The sequence below is a fragment of the Montipora foliosa genome, chromosome 5, assembly GCF_036669935.1.
Source record: "Montipora foliosa isolate CH-2021 chromosome 5, ASM3666993v2, whole genome shotgun sequence".
Taxonomy (NCBI): Eukaryota; Metazoa; Cnidaria; class Anthozoa; order Scleractinia; family Acroporidae; genus Montipora; species Montipora foliosa.
The window spans coordinates 43,829,925-43,849,924 of NC_090873.1; the positions used below are offsets into that span (position 1 = coordinate 43,829,925).

Below are 20,000 nucleotides of genomic sequence, written 5' to 3' on the forward strand. Positions count from 1 at the left end.
AACTTTGACGACCTCTTTGAGTTTACCAAGAGCAATTCAACCAGTGCAAACCACCCGTATGAGCTATACGCTAAGACAGCGAAGTGCAATCCATATAAATACTCTTTTTCTTTTTAGAATTTGTGTGGAACTGGAATAGCCTACCAGTGTTGAGGCTGGGAGCCCGAGCCCTTTTGAGAGTGCACTCAAGCGCTTTTTAACTATAACTATAACTATCTTTCTAACTATAACTATCGCTATTATTGATTGTCAGTACGCAACTCTTTTGTAGATAATTTTCAATTCCATGTTCTATATATTTTATCAGTTGCACATGCATAGTCTATATATGTTTTATACTTTTATTTAGAGAAACTTCATAGGGTCGAACTCTAGTTTTTCCTTTTCAAGATGTCCTTTTTAATTACATATATACATATACATATTTTGGCATCTTGAATAAACTTGTTGCCACTGTCATTGTCATTGTCATGTTTCATGAATAATTTCTTTTAGCTTCCAACTCACAAACAGTGTGCTATGCCGAAGACTGAGAGTGAGTATACATCATCAAATGGGTTTTGCAACCCCTAACAATGAAATAGATAACAATAAAGTAGGTAACACATACAAGATGGCAACAGTGAGAGCCTCCTGGAAATGAGGGCACATGTTTTCTTGTTGCGAAGTATAACTTAAGGTCCCTTGTTGGATCATGAAAGTAAATGGCCAGCCTGAATTTCCCTTGTTCCTTTAAACTCCATGGTAGCTCTCAACAGGTGATGGGATAGAATTGGAAATAGGTAGACAGGTATTGTCGTTTGAACGTTGCCGTAACTGAAGACATCACTGCACTGTGAGCTGAGCAGTCTCATTGGTTGCAGACTGTTACGATGAAACCCGAATTAAACGACTCGGCCTTACTGCATTGTGAAAACGTAATTAGATCCATTCAGAGGGCTCATGTGTAAAATAGACCAAATTCGATATATGAAGGGTGCGTTCGATTGGCCGTATTCCGGAATAGGAATTCATGGAATATAAGTTAGAAATCCTTCGTTTTTACGGAGATTCACATTAAAATTGTCAAACATCTGCTAAAATGCTATTTTAAACATATTTTTATTATCCTTGCTGCTTCGAAACGCGCCAAACATACCGTTTTAACCATCGCTCCACGTATTCTTATTCCGGAATAGGGTCAATCGAACGCGGCCTAAAATTCAGTCCTAAACAAAAGGCATCATCTCGAGGCTCTGGGGAATAAATAGAAAGATTTGTATGAGTTTATTCCCCAAAGCCTCGAGATGGTGCCTTTTGTTTAGGACTGAATTTTAATATATCGAATTTGATCTATCGGTGCATTTGTGTTTTAGTATCGGAATTGCTTGAGTCGAAGGCACAAAGACAATCTCAACGATTCGAATACTTGAATGTTACGAGATTTTTCAAGCACGCCGTAACGAGTTAAAGGTGTTCTGCAAAACACCACAGGCCACATAGCTAGCGAGGTTACGTCGAGAAAATCGGCTAGGCAAGAACAAGGATGCACCTGGATTCATGAAGAGAGAAAATTGTAGATGAGGGTCATCCACCGCTCACATTATTGCGCTCAGCGATGCGCCACATAATTTGAATCCAGTGAATAATTGGCAAGAATAGACCTGTCGTGAACGGGTCTCGCGACAAATAACCACACGCTTGATGCAATTTTAAAGTTATTTATTTTCCGACGATTCTGGCTTGACACGTTGTCTCCGAAACTCTCTTCTCATACAGTACACAAAAAAGGTATAAAGTTCACCGAGACTATATTTCCAATAGCTTACAGTTTGAGTTTCAAAATCACGCAATGTAACGCCAACGTTCGCGACAGACCTTTTTGGCTTGTACATTTTGTCAGTTCTCAATGCCACGTGATGTTACTCAGGGAACAGTTACTTTGAAATTGCGTCATATGTCCGTGACTGTGTACGCCTTCTCACAAAGAGTCTCCTAAACTCCGCTCTATAAGTCAAGATAAACAGGTTCATTTTCCCTAACCTAAAATAACGCTAGCCTTTACACTTATTTATTTTTGTTCTTGGAAATGGGTAGTGCGCGGGAATATCTCCAGGCGCTGGTTTCCGATCAAAACGACTGTATATCTTTCTGTTTTAAAATTGCGTTTTTATTTTACTCAGTTTCAAAGCCTACTACACTCGTTCGATCGTCATTGAATCTGCCCTAAAAGCCTTTACATCAATAGCTATGATGCAATATCGAAATACGATAACATTGCGGTTATGCTATCATAATACATGGATGCTATCATAATACAACCACTAATATTCTTGGTCACGTAGTCACCTACTCGTGAACCTAATAAACACATGTAAATTTTACCCGCGGTGGAACCCCAACATGGCGGATACCCAAATATGGAAAATACAGTGACGTCACGTGCAAGCCAAGAATTTTAAAAAATACAACCTGAATTTACGGAAACTCTGTTTCATTAACATGTGTTTGTTATCTATCATTCACTAGTTAAATACACGTCACACTTTGACTTGTGTTTAATACGTTGCAATGACTATTATCAGACAGGTAGCAAGTGCTTAGACTTATGACTACACTTCGTGTTAAGTATCAAATTGAGACATTTTAATAAGTAAATTTATGGACATTAACGCCTTAACAAGATGATCCATTCTGTGCACACATGCAGGACAACGTCCCGCTACGTTGTAGCCCAATATGACCATATCTGGAGGAAATAATGGGGAAATGACATCTGGCACAACCAGAAAACTGTCCATCAAGCCGTTTTAGTTCAATGTACCGCAAATTTAGTTCAGGGGCACCCAGCGATAATCTTCGGTGAAATATGTGTTCGGGAGAGTCAAACTGTTCTAAGAATTTCGGTTTTAGGTTGCAAACAGCTAAAGATTTCTTTACTAATATCACCTAAGAGATTCGGCAACCAGGGAAAATTAGTCCCTTCCGGAAAAAGTTTTGCAATTTTTGGCACTTAAAAAGGTCATCTACGAGTTTCGGATGAGCAAATGGTTCCCTGGAAGGTCACGTTCACAATTTCTGAAATGAAGATTTCAATCCCTAAAGTTTTCGGACACTTCAATTTTCAGCTAACAACTAAGATATCCGGACAGATCAAATTCTTCTGTGTGATAAAAACAAATGTCTCTCAAAGGCTTTTGGCTTAATTTGTTCGTCGGGTGCCCCTGTCTTAATTACATCTCATTGTTTAGTTTGACTGCAGTACAAGCTGGGCCAAGCCCAGCCATGCCTTTTCACGGTGATCAAGCAATCCTTAAAGAGGGATCCTTCTTAAGTTAGAGAAAGGACGTCGCTTTGGGCATAACCCGATCTAAGATCCAAGCACAGATAGATAACATAAATCACAAAAAGCAAAACTGAAAAAAAAGGTTAAGAATCGGTGCGTGGACAAAGTAATTGCGGACGCTCAATATTAACAGCTATTAGATCTAAACAACGTACAAGCAAACATCTAGTTATTACGCTGAGCATCGATTTGAAAAGGATTTCAATGGGGTTTCGTTCTCGAGTTTTTGGTGCGGCTTTCCGAGATCTCGATTGCTTCTACTTTCGATCTCCTTTTGGATCATGAACGGTGTTTAAAGAGCTGTTCCTTCAAAGATAAAACTATACATTGCACACTGTGTTTGTCAAATGAAGTTATCACTTGCTCTGAGATTAAAACATGCACTTCGAGGACAAATATGCTTACCTGAGCATCGAACAATATGGCCAACAGAAACACGAGCATCGCCGAACGAAGCAACATGACTGATCATCAAAGCTTATCAAAGACGACTTTGTAGCTTCCGAAACTGCGTCTCTCCTTTTCTTGAAGAAGAATTGTCGTAATTTGGGGCTACACGACAATTTATTTCAACCACAGGATTTTTTGAGATAGATTAGCAGTGACGTCAGTGTAACCTGTGGAACCAGTGGAACCTGTAAAATGCCGGGGTTCCAAACAATGTTTTCCTTCTTTTTTAAGAAGGCGCATGCGTTCTGTACCATCGTATGATTAGTGGTGTGCTTACCACATGAAGGAAAGCAAGAGAAAAAGTTGCAAAATATCTATATATCATCGTTTTTTTAAATGTAATGGCGGAGCTGCGAGTAGTGAAGGGGTTAATCAACCTCGTTCCCAGGGTCTTCTCGGCTTTGAGGTTGACGGGTTAATTAATTAACCACAAATGGCTCAGGGGTCGATTAATCTTACCAAGACGGGGTTTATCTCAGTGCTTGACAAATCGGACTCGGTGTGACTTAACAATGACGAATAAACTTATGAAAACAGACATCAGTTCTTCTAAAAGAATCCAAAAACCAACGAAACAGGTTGCTCGGGAAACAGAGTTTGTTAGGTTTACTGATGTCGTCATGTTCACAATAAGGACATACGCATCGCACACAAGTAGGAGTAACAACTGATTTTTATTGAATATAAAGCTTTCTTTTATATGCTCAAATAAAGGCAGGTGATCTATATACAGTTTCAATCAAGTTCACGTATTTGGCAAAATACCATTATACAAACTACGGTGATTTCCTGAGAGGTTTTCTACTAACGTATAGATAACACATGATTAAACTACTAAAAGTGTTGCGGTTATATATGTGGTTACGTTGGCTAGTTAAGTCATGATATTGGAGCACGTATTCTAACAGAGTTGAAAGCGTTCTTAAATTGCATCGTGGGAAGGGGCGTGCGCAGAGCAAGAACTCAAATTGCAAGAAAGCGATATACCAGGAGCTGAGCTTCCTAAAGCAAGTTTAAAATGATGGCTCGCTTGCCAAGGTGCAAAATTGTCTGGAAAACGAAAAGATTTGATCAAAAGGTCAGTGAGATCGTGGTACATACGACGTTTACTTACTAACAACGTACGTTATAAAGATTTAACCCGAATTTAATTGTTATTGTACTCTGCTTTGCAGAGTAAACGACTGCATAAAGAGTTTGAAAGAGTGCCTCGTCCCCAAAACAGTCCCACGATGCAACTCAATAAGACTTCCACGCAACCCGGCTTAAAGTGACAGAGGAAACGAACGTTGAATAAGGTCAACACTTATTTCCATCACTCAAACTGACATTGGACATTTCGTAACAATTACCGGCACGACGCAATATCCCATGTTAATATTGACAAGTACCGCTCTAAAAAGAATGAAAACATGCAGAATTACAGCTTTAGTTTAGTTCAATAAGAAATAGCGTTTCTAAGCTATGCCGCGCTGATCTACAGTATTTAGGTTTAAAACCCCGTTGAAGGCGGTTAACTTTCAATTGTTTTGCTGGGTACTACTATTTCAATACTCTAAAAAATTCGATTTTCCGGGAGGTTGTCTCGTTAGTCTAGTGGATATCGAAAACTGCAAAGTGAAGCCGTCGATCCGGGTTCAACTCTTTGCCTCGCTATCGCGTACCCAGTGCAGCGGACACGGGGTGTTGTGCACTGCAGATCGGGAAGTGTCAACCACAGTATAGAATTCAACAGCACAAGTTGACTCAAAAGCGTTGAATTTGTGCACCAACTCGTCTGAATTATTGTACACATGCGATGAAAACTTTTATCTTTTATCTTAAGTTGGAAGGTGGTAGAAGCGTAATCAAGGATGCTGAAACAGGTGTGGTATACAAGTTTTTGTGTGCGGGCTGTAGTGCCTGCTATGTCGGCGAAACTACCAGGCATTTTTCTACGCGCGTACGTGAGCACACTTTCAGTGATAGGACCTCGCACGTTTTTAAACATTTACAGAATTCTGAGCATTGCCGCACTTTGTGCTCTAATGACTGTTTCAGCATCCTTGATCACGCTTCTACCACCTTCCATGTAACTTAAGATAAAAGAAGCGATTCATATTCAATGGAAGAAACCTACACTTAATCATCAACTTTATCATGTTAATTTAAAACTTTCTTTGTAATTTTTTTTACATTGTCATGTTTTTTTTTTGTTCTTATAGTTAATTAGCATTTTGGTTCACACTATATATTCAACTCTGTACTTTGTAATTTAAACTGAAGATGACAGAAGTTTCTGTCGAAACATGTTTTTAAATTTAAAAAGAGTTGTGTTGTTTCTAAAAATATCTCAAAAAAATGCGTGGCTACCCCCAATTTTCTTTTTGGATTTCAATAACACTTGTTAAGATCTACATTTCCTGCATAATCATAACCGGGGCAAAAATACCTTTGAATTAGTAGGCACCGTCCTTAAGCACACTCCACTAAAGAAAATATGTGAATACGAGCTACCTGAACCAGTCTACGTCCCTCATATCTACACTCACCGGGCTTTAAGAGATCTGTGACTGTATAGTCATGTCCTTCAGTATCCAGTTATTCTCTTCAGTTTTAATTTTATTTCATGCACCATACATATACAATCTCTTTGTTGGTTCGAGATCGCTCCAGACCTTTTTAATTAATAGATCCTTGCGATCCTCTTCAACAACGCTGTCGCCGAGCGCGACGCTGGCAGAACTACTCCGATGCAAAAAAAGGTAACAACTCGACCAGAAGTATACGGTAAAAAAAAAAAACATGAGCTAGTTACGGAAGCGTTTGGTCTCAATCATTTGACGAGTATGGTGTTTCCGTGGCGACAAAATTTATGGCGATGACGGTTTTAGGTTGCCCTGAGATATTTCTAATTATCAACCTTCCTCGTTACTGAGCAACGCCAATTTATAATTATCGAAACGGCAGAACATCTCAATGTTCACCTGTTTTTAATCAACAATGAGTTATTTATCGTTTGTGATTATGTTCGTTCTTTCTTCTTTTACGACTTATAAAGCTTGTGTGATCGGTAAGTTTTCTTTAATTTTATCTTTTATTTTGGTAGCGTTTGCAGTAATCATTACGTTGGGCGCAAAAAGGGCGAGTTGTATGCGAAAACAGAAGGAAAGTTTGGTTAGGGGTTAGGGTTAGGGTTAGGGTTAAATTTACAGCTTGAACTACTCAAGAGCTACTTAAAACGAAAACACCAAAATTACTGTTAGACCTCCTATATAGTTTGTAAGAATCTTGACTAAAAGTTTAATAGAAATAAGACATTAAAATTGCCAGAGAACTGAAAAAATCTGCATATATATCAAGCTCGGCAGTTTTAATAGTATATGCACTGATTAATATTTAATGCCCTCGCTATATTTCCACTCCCGTTTATGCTAGTTTAAACTATAGTCAGTCAATGCACATTCTAGATTCGGTGCGACTAGGAACAAGTACTTCCTGATACCGACAACTCAGTTATATTTTGGGATAACGTCTTCGGAGCTGTGGTCGTTATTGATGCGCGAGCAAAACAAAATGATTTGTAAGGGTTTTAATTAATTTGCATGCAAATATGTTTTTTTTTTTCATTTACGATACCAAACAATATCGTGCACTATTAGAGCTACATATTACGCAAGGAAAACTTGAATCTCCTGAAAAGACAAAACGCAGCTCAGTTGACAGTGATGGAAAAAAAACACTGTCAATTTACTGCACTACCACACGTACGCAATGCGTTCTTACTTTTAAAAATATCCCGTATCTCCTCAATTCCCCCTCCCCTCCCCTCCCCTTCCCAGCCAAAAATCCCGTATCCCTACAATTTTTTTTACCTAAATATCCCGTATCCTGATCGCTTCTCGGCATTTTGGCTAAGATTAGTTTCTCGGCCAAGGGCTACGGTCAAGTACCATTGTACTACGTACGGTACTTTTTTCAGTGCCATAAGAGGCAGGCATAGAACAGTTTCGGCTCTTTGTTCTCTCGAGAAGTGATCAATTGGGTTTTTTGGTTTCGTTTTTGATAGTTTTTTGTTCAGCTTGAGTGTAGAATCATGACGAACTTTTGTAGTTTCTGAAAACTATTTACTTCTTGTAGCTCTTGTTGAGTTTTGAATTCGATGACAGAGAGAGTTTTGACGATTTGAACCGGGACTGGACTACTGGATTTAAGCTTTTTTCTTAACGAGATTTCAAGTTATTGTGGAAGGTTTGGTACCAAGTTACTCTAATACTGAAATCAAGATTATGGAATTGTAAAATTAGAACTTTGCACTGGACTATAGAACACGCAATTGGTGAATTTTAGATGTTTGAGTGTTGAGAGAAATAGAGTACAGATGTTGTCTTCTGGTCTTCGCCACGGCAGATTTAAACAGTTTTCAAGGAACAAGTGTCTTTTTGTCTTCGCCACGACAGATTAAACAGTTTGCAAGGAACTAAACCAGGATTACGAAACCGGACTTCGAATACAGGGCCCTGTTGTTCGAAAGCCGATTAACTTAATCCAAGATTAGCGTAAACTTTTCTTTCATAGAGCGTATTCATAAATGGCGACCAAGAAATTATTCTTTTGTCCTTGTGCTAATCATCCTCGCTAGCCTCACTTTGGAGCAAAGATTCTTTTGAATTTTGTTCGTGCTAACGAGGCTAGTGACGATGATTAGCATAAAGACAAAAGAATAATTACTTAGCCGCCATTTATGAATACGGTCTATGTTTTCAACGTTTTGGTGAAAGTTTCCTTTGCTTATTTTTGTTTTTCAAGATTGACTTCTAATGTAAAGTTTTACCGAATATCAGCCTTGAATAGCATTTGAGAGTAGAGTATAAAACTCCTTTGTTAATTTTTAACCAGAGATTAGCGTTAATCGGCTTTTGAACAACTGTCCCAGGATGATAAGTTGTTGAACTGTGATTTGTAATAAGTTTTCCGGATGATTTAAGACTGATATTGTAAATTTTGGATGAACGGAGTTAAGGAAGCAAGTAAAACTGAGGGATTTGAATACAGTCTCCTTCAAAAAAATAAATAAATAAATAATTCCGTATCCTGATAACCCGCTAATAGGGCTTCGTTGTTTGCATTTGCAAATTTTATTAACATTAACAATGAGTTTCTACAACAAACAACTTCAAGTTATGTTACAGATTTATTGTTCTGGTAATCTCTAGCCATTTTCCGAAGCTTACCTGTAGTTGAAGTTCACGGTTACTGGACAATTCGTGTTAACTGTTTGCGTATTCCACGGATACGCCCTCGCAGGCGTCTTCTTTTAAAACTCATGCGGTTCAAGAAAGTTCATTGCCAAACTAACGAATTCGAAGTAAATTTCATTGGAAAAACCGATATCGTACTCATCGCTTCGTGATTCATGCGATATCGGTTTTTAGTGTAAAATTTACCGTGGAATTCACTAGTTAGGAAATGAATTTTTCTATAGAAGAAAGCAAAGAACTGCATGATTTAATTATTAAAGCAGAAATCGGAAATTTCAAAACGCGGACAATTCGAAACCTTTTATTTTCGCTAACCCTACAAGCAGTAAGGCTAAATAACCTGTGAGCTTCGCTTTTAGGCTCGGCTAGATCTATATATTATATTGTCAAGGTTGTCGCTTTGTTGTCGCTACTGAAAACACCGTCACATCAGTATCACGTTGTAAGCTTGTGATCATCCTTCTGTTTCAATGAAGAGCGTGTTAGAAGATTATCTCCGAAACGTACGTTAAGTTACAACATAATACAGCTAAGCTGCGTGGCTTCTTATTGTTGTCTTTAGTTCCACAACCCGTTGTCTTGTTCCCTCTTAATGCCACGTATGGTACAAGCGACATCAAGAACCGTACAGCCCCTGGGATCCCTCATGGGGTTAGTCTAGCTCCATGTCCCCATGGAAAGGAAAGCGGCTCGTATGAATTCTTCGGAAATTCAAACAGCTACATCGAGTTTCCCAACAGCCCAGGGGGAGCATTAGATGTACGATACTCCATGACAATGCTTTGCTGGCTGTATTATGACCCTCAAGGTGGACCACAAGGACCTATCTTCAACTACAAAATTGGCAGTGCCCAATATGGAGTCCATCTTTGGGTATTCGACAAGGAATTGTTCGCAAGGTTCAACAGTCGTGATTTCACCGAGCAAGCTTATTTCAAGCACACCTCCTTAGTAGGTGGATGGAAGTTCGTTGGTGCGTCCTATGACAATAACACTGGTGAAATAAAGGTGTGGGTTGATGGAGCTCTGGTAACATCAGGAAATATAGGAGCTGGTGTGGAACTAGGGACACAAGAAAATGTCAGAATGGGAGCGAGGCTGAATGGCCAACGATGTTTTAAAGGCAGGATCGCCCAGATGCAAATATACGATGTAGCATTATCCCAAGATCAAATAATGGAACTACTGAAACAACCTGAGGGTGAGATAAATCTTGTCAATATTTAACAATTATAAGCCCACGCGCAAGCGCACTGGATGTACGAAGACGTGTTTGACAATTACAATACGCGAAACTCCAAGTTTCGCTCCGTTTGTAATACTAGTAAAGAGGTTGGGATGCTACAATCTTGGACAAATTAAATGGAACATTGAGACCACCCCTCCCCCCAAAATCAGTGATGGGAAAATGGCGCGTTTTGGCCTTCACGCACCTTCATCCTTGATTTGGGGGAGAGGGGGCATTTCTGTTCCATTTTATTTTGTCCAAGATTGTAGTTTCACGGCGACGGGGGAAAGGAGATCTGAAAAGTAGAGTCATAGGCAGGAGTCGAACCTGCGACCTCCGTAATACCGGTCGGATGCTCGACCCATTGAGTTAATAATAATAATAATAATAATAATAATAATAATAATAATAATAATGATAACAATGAAGATGATAACGATGACGATAACGATAACGACAACGTGACGATAATGATAATGATAATGATAATGATAATGACAATGACAATGACAATGACAATGATAATGATAATGATAATGATAATGATAATGATAATAATAATAATAAAATTTGTTTACCTCAAGTGTCTTTAGCGCTGAGACACTAATTGGGGTCAGAAATCAAGTATAATCAAATCAACACATATTAAACAGTAGATTGGTTTTTGAGGAGAGAGGAAAATCGGAGTACCCGGATAAAAACCTCTCGGAGCAGAGAAGAGAACCAACGAACTCGACTCACAGGTGACACCAGGTGACACATTGGTGGGAGGCGTGTGCTCTCGCTACTTCTCCATTCCTGCTCCTTAGGACTCCTGGGATGCTATTACAGGTCGTTTATCTACAATTCTGGTCAAAACTGTTAGGACAATTCCCACTTTTTCCCCTCCCCCCATTACAATGTTGATTTTTCACGGTCTCCGAAATCAAGATCCGTTCATCAATCGCTCGCATGTTTCAACATTGTCTGGGGGGAAGGGGAGCTCGAAAAAGCCAGCGAAAGAAGAACACGCGTTGCTCATACAACGATGACGGGAAGCATGTACAGTAGATTTTCTACTTTTCGCCCAAAATTTGACCCGAAGTCTTTTGACCCGGATTGTAGATCCCGAATGGACATTGTGTTCAATTCAATTCAGTAACTTAAATTAATTACGGTAAAAACCTCAGACAAAAATGAAACTGCAATTGCAATATCTCCCGCTGGTCTGCGGGCTCTAAAAAGTTATTCGCTAACAAACTTTCAAATGAAAATGCATACATCTAGAGTTGTATTAAAGAGGTTGTTTTAAAGGTCAGGGGCCTAGGACTAGTGGTCAGGAGCTCATCATTGACTAGTCAACGCCTCCTGTAAAGGTTTAGTTGTGGTGGAGCATGTGTACAACGCATGGGTCCGAGTTTCGTTTGAGCCTGGATTTTGTTTCAGACTTCAGAGCGTTTTTCAATTGAGTGTCGTAAAACAAATACCAAAGTAATTACCTCTGAGGGCCACTACTTTTTCAGTGATTACTCTATAAATAAAGTTTAATATTATTATTATTATTATTATTATTATTATTATTATTATTATTATTATTATTATTATTATTATTATTATTATTGCTTTGATGATCCATACGATGTTTTTGAAATTCATATTTAATCAATACATGTTTCGGATGAAACATCATCCATCGTCAGTTGACAAATGAGAAATAAACTAAAGTTGAGCAATAAATAGTGTAACAAAGTGAGATATAACATGAATAATTAAGGATGAAGGCGAGAACAGAATAAAAACATCCAACCTCGAAACAAAACAGAAAAAACCAAACTGTTAAAGCTAAGAAAAGAAACTAATTAGTATGAAAGGGATAAATTAAGATGTTTGACTTGGGAATTTAAAGATGGCTGCTCCCAAAGGATATGCATGGCTTCTTTGATTTTCAATTGGAAACGTGTGGAAGCAGAGTCGAGGATTTTAAAACAGTCTTCTGAACACCGGGAGCGACAATTTTCAGAACCTCTCAAGTGCTTAAATATGTGGGAATGTTTGTCGGAGGCGAGATGTTCACGGATGCGAGTGGCGAAGTGTCTATTGGTTTCACCAATATAACAGGCATTACAGCCTGCACATGAAAACTTGTAAATGACTCGCGATCGTAAACCCGCAGGGATAGGATCCTTCGCCCCAAACCAACTCCTAATTTTAAACGGGGTGAACACCAACTTAATTTCCAGGTTGCTGCAAATTAAGTTGGTGTTCACCCCGTTTAAAATTAGGAGTTGGTTTGGGGCGAAGGATCCTATCCCTGCGGGTTTACGATCGCGAGTCATTTACAAGTTTTCATGTGCAGGCTGTAATGCCTGTTATATTGGTGAAACCAATAGACACTTCGCCACTCGCATCCGTGAACATCTCGCCTCCGACAAACATTCCCACATATTTAAGCACTTGAGAGGTTCTGAAAATTGTCGCTCCCGGTGTTCAGAAGACTGTTTTAAAATCCTCGACTCTGCTTCCACACGTTTCCAATTGAAAATCAAAGAAGCCATGCATATCCTTTGGGAGCAGCCATCTTTAAATTCCCAAGTCAAACATCTTAATTTATCCCTTTCATACTAATTAGTTTCTTTTCTTAGCTTTAACAGTTTGGTTTTTTCTGTTTTGTTTCGTGGTTGGATGTTTTTATTCTGTTCTCGCCTTCATCCTTAATTATTCATGTTATATCTCACTTTGTTACACTATTTATTGCTCAACTTTAGTTTATTTCTCATTTGTCAACTGACGATGGATGATGTTTCATCCGAAACATGTATTGATTAAATATGAATTTCAAAAACATCGTATGGATCATCAAAGCGATATCTTACTTCGTGCTGCTAAGAAGTTTTGGTATTATTATTATTATTACTTCGACCAATCACAGCGGGTGCAAGCAGCGCAATGGATTAATCCAAAGTCGTAGCAATTCCATGTAACTGCTCAAAGCGCATGAAAATTTGCGCGTGCAAGTCGCAATTAGTTTTGGTTTTCCTTCCCATTGGTTGATAAACTGGCACGAGGTTTTTAAACCAATCACTAAGTTCAACTACAATAGGCCATTTCCGAGTTCATGTGTGCCTCCTCCTCAAAGCGAGTCTAAGTGCGAAGTTTTTGTGATGGTAATTAGTTCTACTTTACATATGAATGAAAACTAATTTTCACAACAAAAACTTCGCACTTAGACTCGCTTTGAAGAGGAGGCAGACATGAACTCGGAAATGGCCTATTTCATGGAACTCCACAAAACGAAATGGAAGCTACTTAATTAACCCACTTATGAAATGTCTGACTTGTTGATATTCTCGTCTTCAAACAACGATTCCAAACAAAAAAACAAAAACTGAACTGGGCTGTGAGAAATAACAAGGATAAGATTTATGCGAGGGTCAAAGGAAAAAGGATTTTATTATAAACACAAATGAAATACCAAGTGAGCTTTCGCGCGAAAACATGATAACATGTTATTTTCACACGTGAAAAGATCACTGTTGCTACGGTTACATATGAAAATTGCGCCTTCCGATGCCTTTCGTGAAATGACTTAGTATTTCATTTACATAATAAATTCGCTGAGCTCACCACAGACAGCCCAGACTCAAAGGGTGAAAAATTCTAAGAATTTGTGTGGGAATCTCAATAACAAACTAAAAAAAGATATTTACCCGAAAAAGTTCTCAATAAAAAAGCTGTACTTTATTGTCGTGGTCACTTTCTCGGTTTTTGTGTGGTTATGCAAGCTCGGTTTTTCTCAAAGCTGTTTTCTTTCTCCTAGAACCGTGTCGCTATATGGAATTCAAATCCGATGGTGCCTTTCAAAGCAGGCGACTGGTGAGTCATGTGATCCGTACAATTGAAAACATCGAAGGGGATTTTTGCGAAGCCCTCTGTTACATGGAAGACAACTGTGTCAGTTTCAATATGAAGATCATAGGCGAACCAGGCGCATCATCAACAACTTGTGAACTCAACAATTCCACTCACTACGGACATCCGGGCGACCTGCAGATATGGGAGGATTATTTTTACCATGGAATAATGGCAGTAAGTAGCCGAATAAGCTCTTCCTGAAATTAATGATCAGCGTTGATTCCCACTTTTCTCTGAATTGGCAATTGTCGTTACTTTAGTTCTTCTAGAGTGTTCCAGAACTTCTTAGCAGAGGTCTCTTTTCTTCTGCGTTCGCTGGGCTGACAATTACAGGAAAATAGACCTCTGCCATGGCTCGAAACCCACTCTGATTGAACCACCGTCAGCAATCTTGGACGGCACTCTTCAAACCGCATGGCCCATGATATGTTTGCTGACTGTGATTTGAGCCCGTTGTGTTCCGCGCATTCCTTTACAGTTATTCTGCTGTTGTTAAGGGGGGAGACTCTTAACTACAAACCTGTTGCTAAGGACGATCACATTGCTGGTCGGACTGCCGCCAAAATGACGGGAAATATAAAATTGTGAAAAACCTTTGTCTGTTGCAACAACGTTTCGTTTTCTTGAGGTTTCTGGGTTAAGCTATGGGCTAAGCGGGTTAAAGGTATGCCCAGGCACCAGAAAAAGGCAGTATTGGCTTCTTCAGCACTGACAAAACGGTGGGCTAATCGGGAAAATTTGTTTTCGACGCTTTCCACTGCCGACACTGCTACGCAGACCGAAACAGCGGAAAAAAATCACGACGCATGCGCTGATAGTTAAAAGTCCCAGACAGTCAAAAAGAACGAAAAAAAACTAAAACTCGATGGAGCAACTTCTTCGGTGCTGTTTTTTGGGCGAAGAGGAAAGATCAAAACATTCTCTATAATCCAACATATCGATTTTCCGTTTTATCTCTCAACACAAACGCAATCAAACAAAGTGTGTTAAAAACTCCTTCAAAGCAGGGTAATTTTCGTCATAAGCACAATTTCAACAAATCCTTACGTCAAGACGTGCCAAACAATGCTCTCCGAACATTGGTGTTGTATTCATTATTGTAAAAAGTTAATAATTTAAGTTTTAGCGCTTTTTCTGCCGTGGTCACGTGACTTGCCAAATATGGCTGTCGTTCGAAAAGTACAAGAGACCTTCTATAGAACATCTGTGTCCAAAGGGATTGTTCTTTGATATTCAGACATCAAAGATATGACGGGTAAAAGTTTTACATAGCAACAGCTTTGTAGTTAAGAGTCTCCCCCCTTAAGCGTGTCTTGTATACGGCTGGCGCGCCTGAAATTTGATTGACCAATCAAGATTCAGCAGGCGGGAAAAACTTTACTGTCCAAACTTCAATGAAAGTTAACAGGAATAGCATTGAAATAAGGCCATTTATCTCACTGGAGATAGCATTAAATATTCAGGAAAAAGGACTTATAATTTCCAAAACCATGTCAGACTGTAAAAAGTGAAAAATATGAAACATTTTGTTTGTCCAAGCTTGCAATTTGGCGTCAAAAATTGGTCACAGGCTCCGGCATGGAAAGGCGCTCGTAGTTCGTGGAGTGTCGCCAGGTAGGATAATAGCAAAATATGCGGTTCCTCGTCAAATTAAACCCGAAATTCTCAACTTATAAACTATTAGAAGAGGTAAAGCAACTTTAGCATTGCCTTTATTTTTGTTAGCTTTGGAAAAAAAGGCTATTATTGCGTCGTTTCGGAAGGACAGCCAAATTTTGACTGCCACTCGTACTGCGGGCGCAGCCGCCGTATGCAAGGTGAGCCCACACAACATGAAGTGTCACGTGACGATTTGGTCGCTACGTAACCGTCGCACATGCTCAACACAGTGACTTTTGAGTTCTCTTTGCCTAGCGAAGGCAAAACAAAAGAGACCTCTGCTAGCAAGGAATTCCAGAACGTGTGTAGCTTAGCAACTGAGGAGAAAAAACTTTATATCCTTAAACTAGATTCCAACACAAAGCCGCTACTTTATGGCCGGGGCGACTTCATCACGTCTCCTCAATGAAGATCCAGAGACCGATTTAACACTACGACAACAAACAGTCAAACAATTTTACGTCTCGTATAAAACATCACTGCCGGACAATGACACAGTAACCTATTGGATATTTCACTTTTCTTGCTCTGCAAACAGACGGTTAAGCTAAACGCAACTTGAGCTAGCTTGATCGTAGAAGTGCAGCGATTTCATTAAGGAGGCCTGATGCATGGGCCAACCTTTGTTCGTCACATGAATCACACAAATTCCTTTGCAATGCAAAAGCTCTTCAAAAAACAAGAAACAACTATGAAATTTCGCGATGGACCCAAAGACTCGGTCGTGGGATAAATTTTACTGAGCTCAGTTGTGCGGCGAATAAAATGAAAATCTCGAAAGAACATAGCAAAATATGTCTGCTCAAGAGATCATGAGGTATAAAACCGTTTAAACGTAAATGGTTCACGAGTCACATGAATGCAACTTAGACTCGGGTTATACTTTTACTTTTCTTCAAGAATCCTTGCGATCAGCGTCTTTGTCAAAACAATTCAACCTGTCAGGCAGGATTCTCCGAGAGAGGTTACCGATGTTTGTGTGGCTCTGGATTTTGTGGTGAACACTGTGAAACTGGTACGTGGATAGTAAGATATTAATGTCATTAATTAAGAGCGGTTCAAACTACCCTGTATGGTGGTTTTTCATTAGAGAGAGAATTTAGTACCACGAAAAACGAAAACGGAAAACGAGAAATGGAGTGAAGCTTTAATTGAGCGAATGTGAGAATGATATACCAGATTCAGATAACTCTTTAATTTCCCAATAAAGCTAATTTAATACCATACTAGAAAAAAATTTGGGCTTAGAGGGAGTTCGTTCCTTCCCTTCCATTGTATCCTGCAAGTTTGTTGCCGATGTTCCAATCCCCTAGCCAACGCGTAGAAAAGTTGGATTTTCCGTCGAAAACAGCTGAGTTCGCACATCACAGTTAGGCGCGTATTGCAACATGTTTCTTGGAAAGCATGCCAGAACAGGACTTTTTGGTATTCTGATCAACGGCTTTCAATTCTTATAGTCGTTATCGATAGTTCGAGAAAGTCAACGCAGCTTTGCTGACCTTTAACGAGCGACACATGAAGTCGGATGTGCTTCAATCCATGAATTTGCTTTGCTTATCTTTTCCCCTCTGAGCATGCGCTAGTTTAATGCCAAGAACAGTCAGTTGCATGGTTTCAATCTTTGTTTCTCTGTGTCGCTATGGTTACTTGACACTCCACGAGATCGTGGCAAGTTGTTTCGGTCGCACCAAGATTGGGCAGAACCCTGATATATCCACTGGCATCCGTGCCCGAATATTGTGCGTTCTTCCTTCGTCGGAATGCAATAAAACATCCATAACGCCGCGTCCAGCGTACTACCGTCTCGTAGGTTGAGCTTAGTGAAGCCAGGAACTCGAAACGATGTAAGAACGTTTTCTTATGATCGCCTATAACGCCCAAACAAAGGAGAACACTTGTGTGAATTTACCAAGCTTGTATAATTGGTGATTAAGACACATCATTATATGGCTAGTGTTTCTGGCCGATATAACGCTCGCTCTGATTGGCTGTTAGCCATATAGAAATCAACGTAATAATCTCGACCGTTCTGTCGTTACAGCAAAACTCAAAGCTCGGCGTAGCTGTATTGACCTCGCTGTCGCTCGGTCAATATGGCAAGGCCTCAGTTTGAGATTTTGCTGAAACGCCCTCACTCTCGGTTATTATTTAACAATTATTCGCCGAAGGCGAAGTGATTATCGGTGAATATTCACCGATACTCACTGAGCCTGAGAATGAGAATTAGTGTTATATTCACCGCGCTACCCAGTGAATATGACATTTTGGAGGCGCGGCTGCTAAGCACATCAAGCACTTTTCGTGCCTTTTTATCTTGTTTTAGCACGTTGTTTTGCACTTTCTTGATATTCACCGCTGAAAATTATACTAAAACAATTATTCGCCGAAGGCTCAGCGAATATTGGGAAATATTTACCTCGACTACGATTCGGTAAATGTTCACCAATATTCACTTCGCCTTCGGCGAATAATTGTTAAATATTCACCGCTGAAAGTTATACTAAAAGTAGTTATAGAGCGTTTTCACTCACGTGACCAAAATAAATGCAAATTTGATGAAACGAAAGAAACTATTTGCATAAAAATAGAGTTCAATTCCCAGAGGATTACTTTTGAGCACCATCTTTGTTTTGGAACACCAACATGGCTGCCGTGACGTCATTTGAAAACGCTCTATTTCTGATTTTACGCGTTATGCAGCAGTGTTAATTGGAGAGTCAACATTTTCGGTGTTAATTCATTTAATTGATTGTTGCCTTAGAAAAAAGAGTTCCATAAACATTGCTTTGGTATATTACGGAAAGCATTTCAAGATCTGAACTTTGCAAAATTTAATTTTTTTTTTTTAAAGTCAGGTAATTATGTTCTACGAACTCATGAGCTACAAATCATACAGGAGGTATAATTATCGTTTACCAGGAGCCCATCTGGAGCGTGCAACTTCCATACAGCGTCTGTGAAACGGCGTTTTCACAAGTAGGTTTATTTTTAGACTAGAATGAAGGGGTAGTTTCTAAAGAAACTGTGGTGCTGCGTCGGTGGGGAAGTAGTATACAAAAATTTGGTTTATCAACGGAGTTGATAATGTAAATTGACCACCGTACAGAGATTCTAAAAGCTGACGTTTCGAGCGTTAGCCCTTTCGAGCGTTTCGAGCGTTAGCCCTTCTATTTTTAGACTAGCCTTTCCTGCGAATTAGGTCAAAAACCAAAGGCAGTTCCGGTTCGGTGACCTTATGGCGTCAGCTTAATTTCTTGTAATTGGTCATCGGGCTCCTGTGGGAGTCTCATTCGCGGAAAATTCAATCTAAAAATAAATCGGTCTGTGAAAACGCCGTTACACGAACACAGTAGAGTTGTAGGCTCCGAGTCATGGGTTCCTGCGTTTACACAATCTTCAAGTTTGATTCACCGTAGTCTAGATTTGAAAGACTGTAAGCTTGGTTTCTCTCTATCTTTATTATTGACTTAAAATGGGTGTCTCCAGCTGGATAGATTGACACTTGCATTGAAAAGCCAAATCAATTGTAATTGGCTCGCTTGCGTTTTGCCGCGCTTTTCACCTGCTGTATATATTTTTCTGCGTTATGATGATTGGTTTGTTTCAGTGCTCTCCGTCCGTAGTAGTGGAAGTTATCACGGGCGAAGCAGTTGATCTGAAAAATTTACCATCTTATTTTTTAATTCAAAAAGACTGTTTTTTTAACAGATATTGACGAGTGTTCCGCAAGACAAGCGGAGTGCAGCGCTAATGCTGTGTGTCACAATCTCCAAGGATCGTACAGTTGCTCTTGTAAACAAGGATATTACGGTGATGGGAAAAATTGTACAGGTTATATATTTTTCATATTTATCGCCATAGCTACTTCGTTTTTTTCATCAGAGAGAGCTTTACGTAGGATGCAGTGTAGCAAAAACGAGAGCGAGTGCTTCAAAGGGGATCCGCAAAAACAAAACAAAAAAAGGACATTACAGGACCAAAAGAACACCTGGTAATGGATACAGACGTCATAGAAGAAAACAAAAAAGAAAGAAAACAGAAAATACGAGGGAGCAATTTAGATGGTTTTCAATCACTTGATAAGACGGCCACTTTTGGTTACCACTTCCATTTTTGTTTACTAAAACAATGCATATGCATATTTCAATCATGATCAAGTGGTATTATATCCCGCTCTCACTGGAGAATAGTCAACTAAAATTTCATT

The 20,000-nt window shown here is 39.4% G+C and overlaps 2 protein-coding genes across 4 annotated transcripts in view; one reads left to right on the top strand and one right to left on the bottom strand.

The window, feature by feature from the left end:
* The window catches only part of LOC138004306 (NPC intracellular cholesterol transporter 1-like), a 13,528-nt gene extending 9,605 nt beyond the window's left edge, over positions 1 to 3,923 (bottom strand). Inside the window, exon 1 of the mRNA XM_068850782.1 lies at positions 3,731 to 3,923. Coding sequence (XP_068706883.1) covers positions 3,731 to 3,787 — 57 coding nt within the window. The 5' untranslated portion in view covers positions 3,788 to 3,923. The remainder of the gene's footprint in view (positions 1 to 3,730) is intronic.
* Positions 3,924 to 4,245: 322 nt separating this feature from the next.
* The window catches only part of LOC138004304 (uncharacterized), a 21,203-nt gene continuing 5,448 nt past the window's right edge, over positions 4,246 to 20,000 (top strand). The window contains exons 1-5 of one of the 3 annotated variants that reach the window (XM_068850781.1): positions 4,246 to 4,853; positions 9,578 to 10,216; positions 14,040 to 14,308; positions 16,694 to 16,808; positions 19,502 to 19,624. In XM_068850781.1, the coding sequence (XP_068706882.1) occupies positions 9,787 to 10,216; positions 14,040 to 14,308; positions 16,694 to 16,808; positions 19,502 to 19,624 (937 nt within the window). In that variant the 5' untranslated portion in view covers positions 4,246 to 4,853; positions 9,578 to 9,786. Of the gene's footprint in view, positions 4,854 to 6,731; positions 6,828 to 9,577; positions 10,217 to 14,039; positions 14,309 to 16,693; positions 16,809 to 19,501; positions 19,625 to 20,000 lie in introns of those variants that run through there. The other 2 variants (XM_068850779.1, XM_068850780.1) reach the window with 2 other exon arrangements.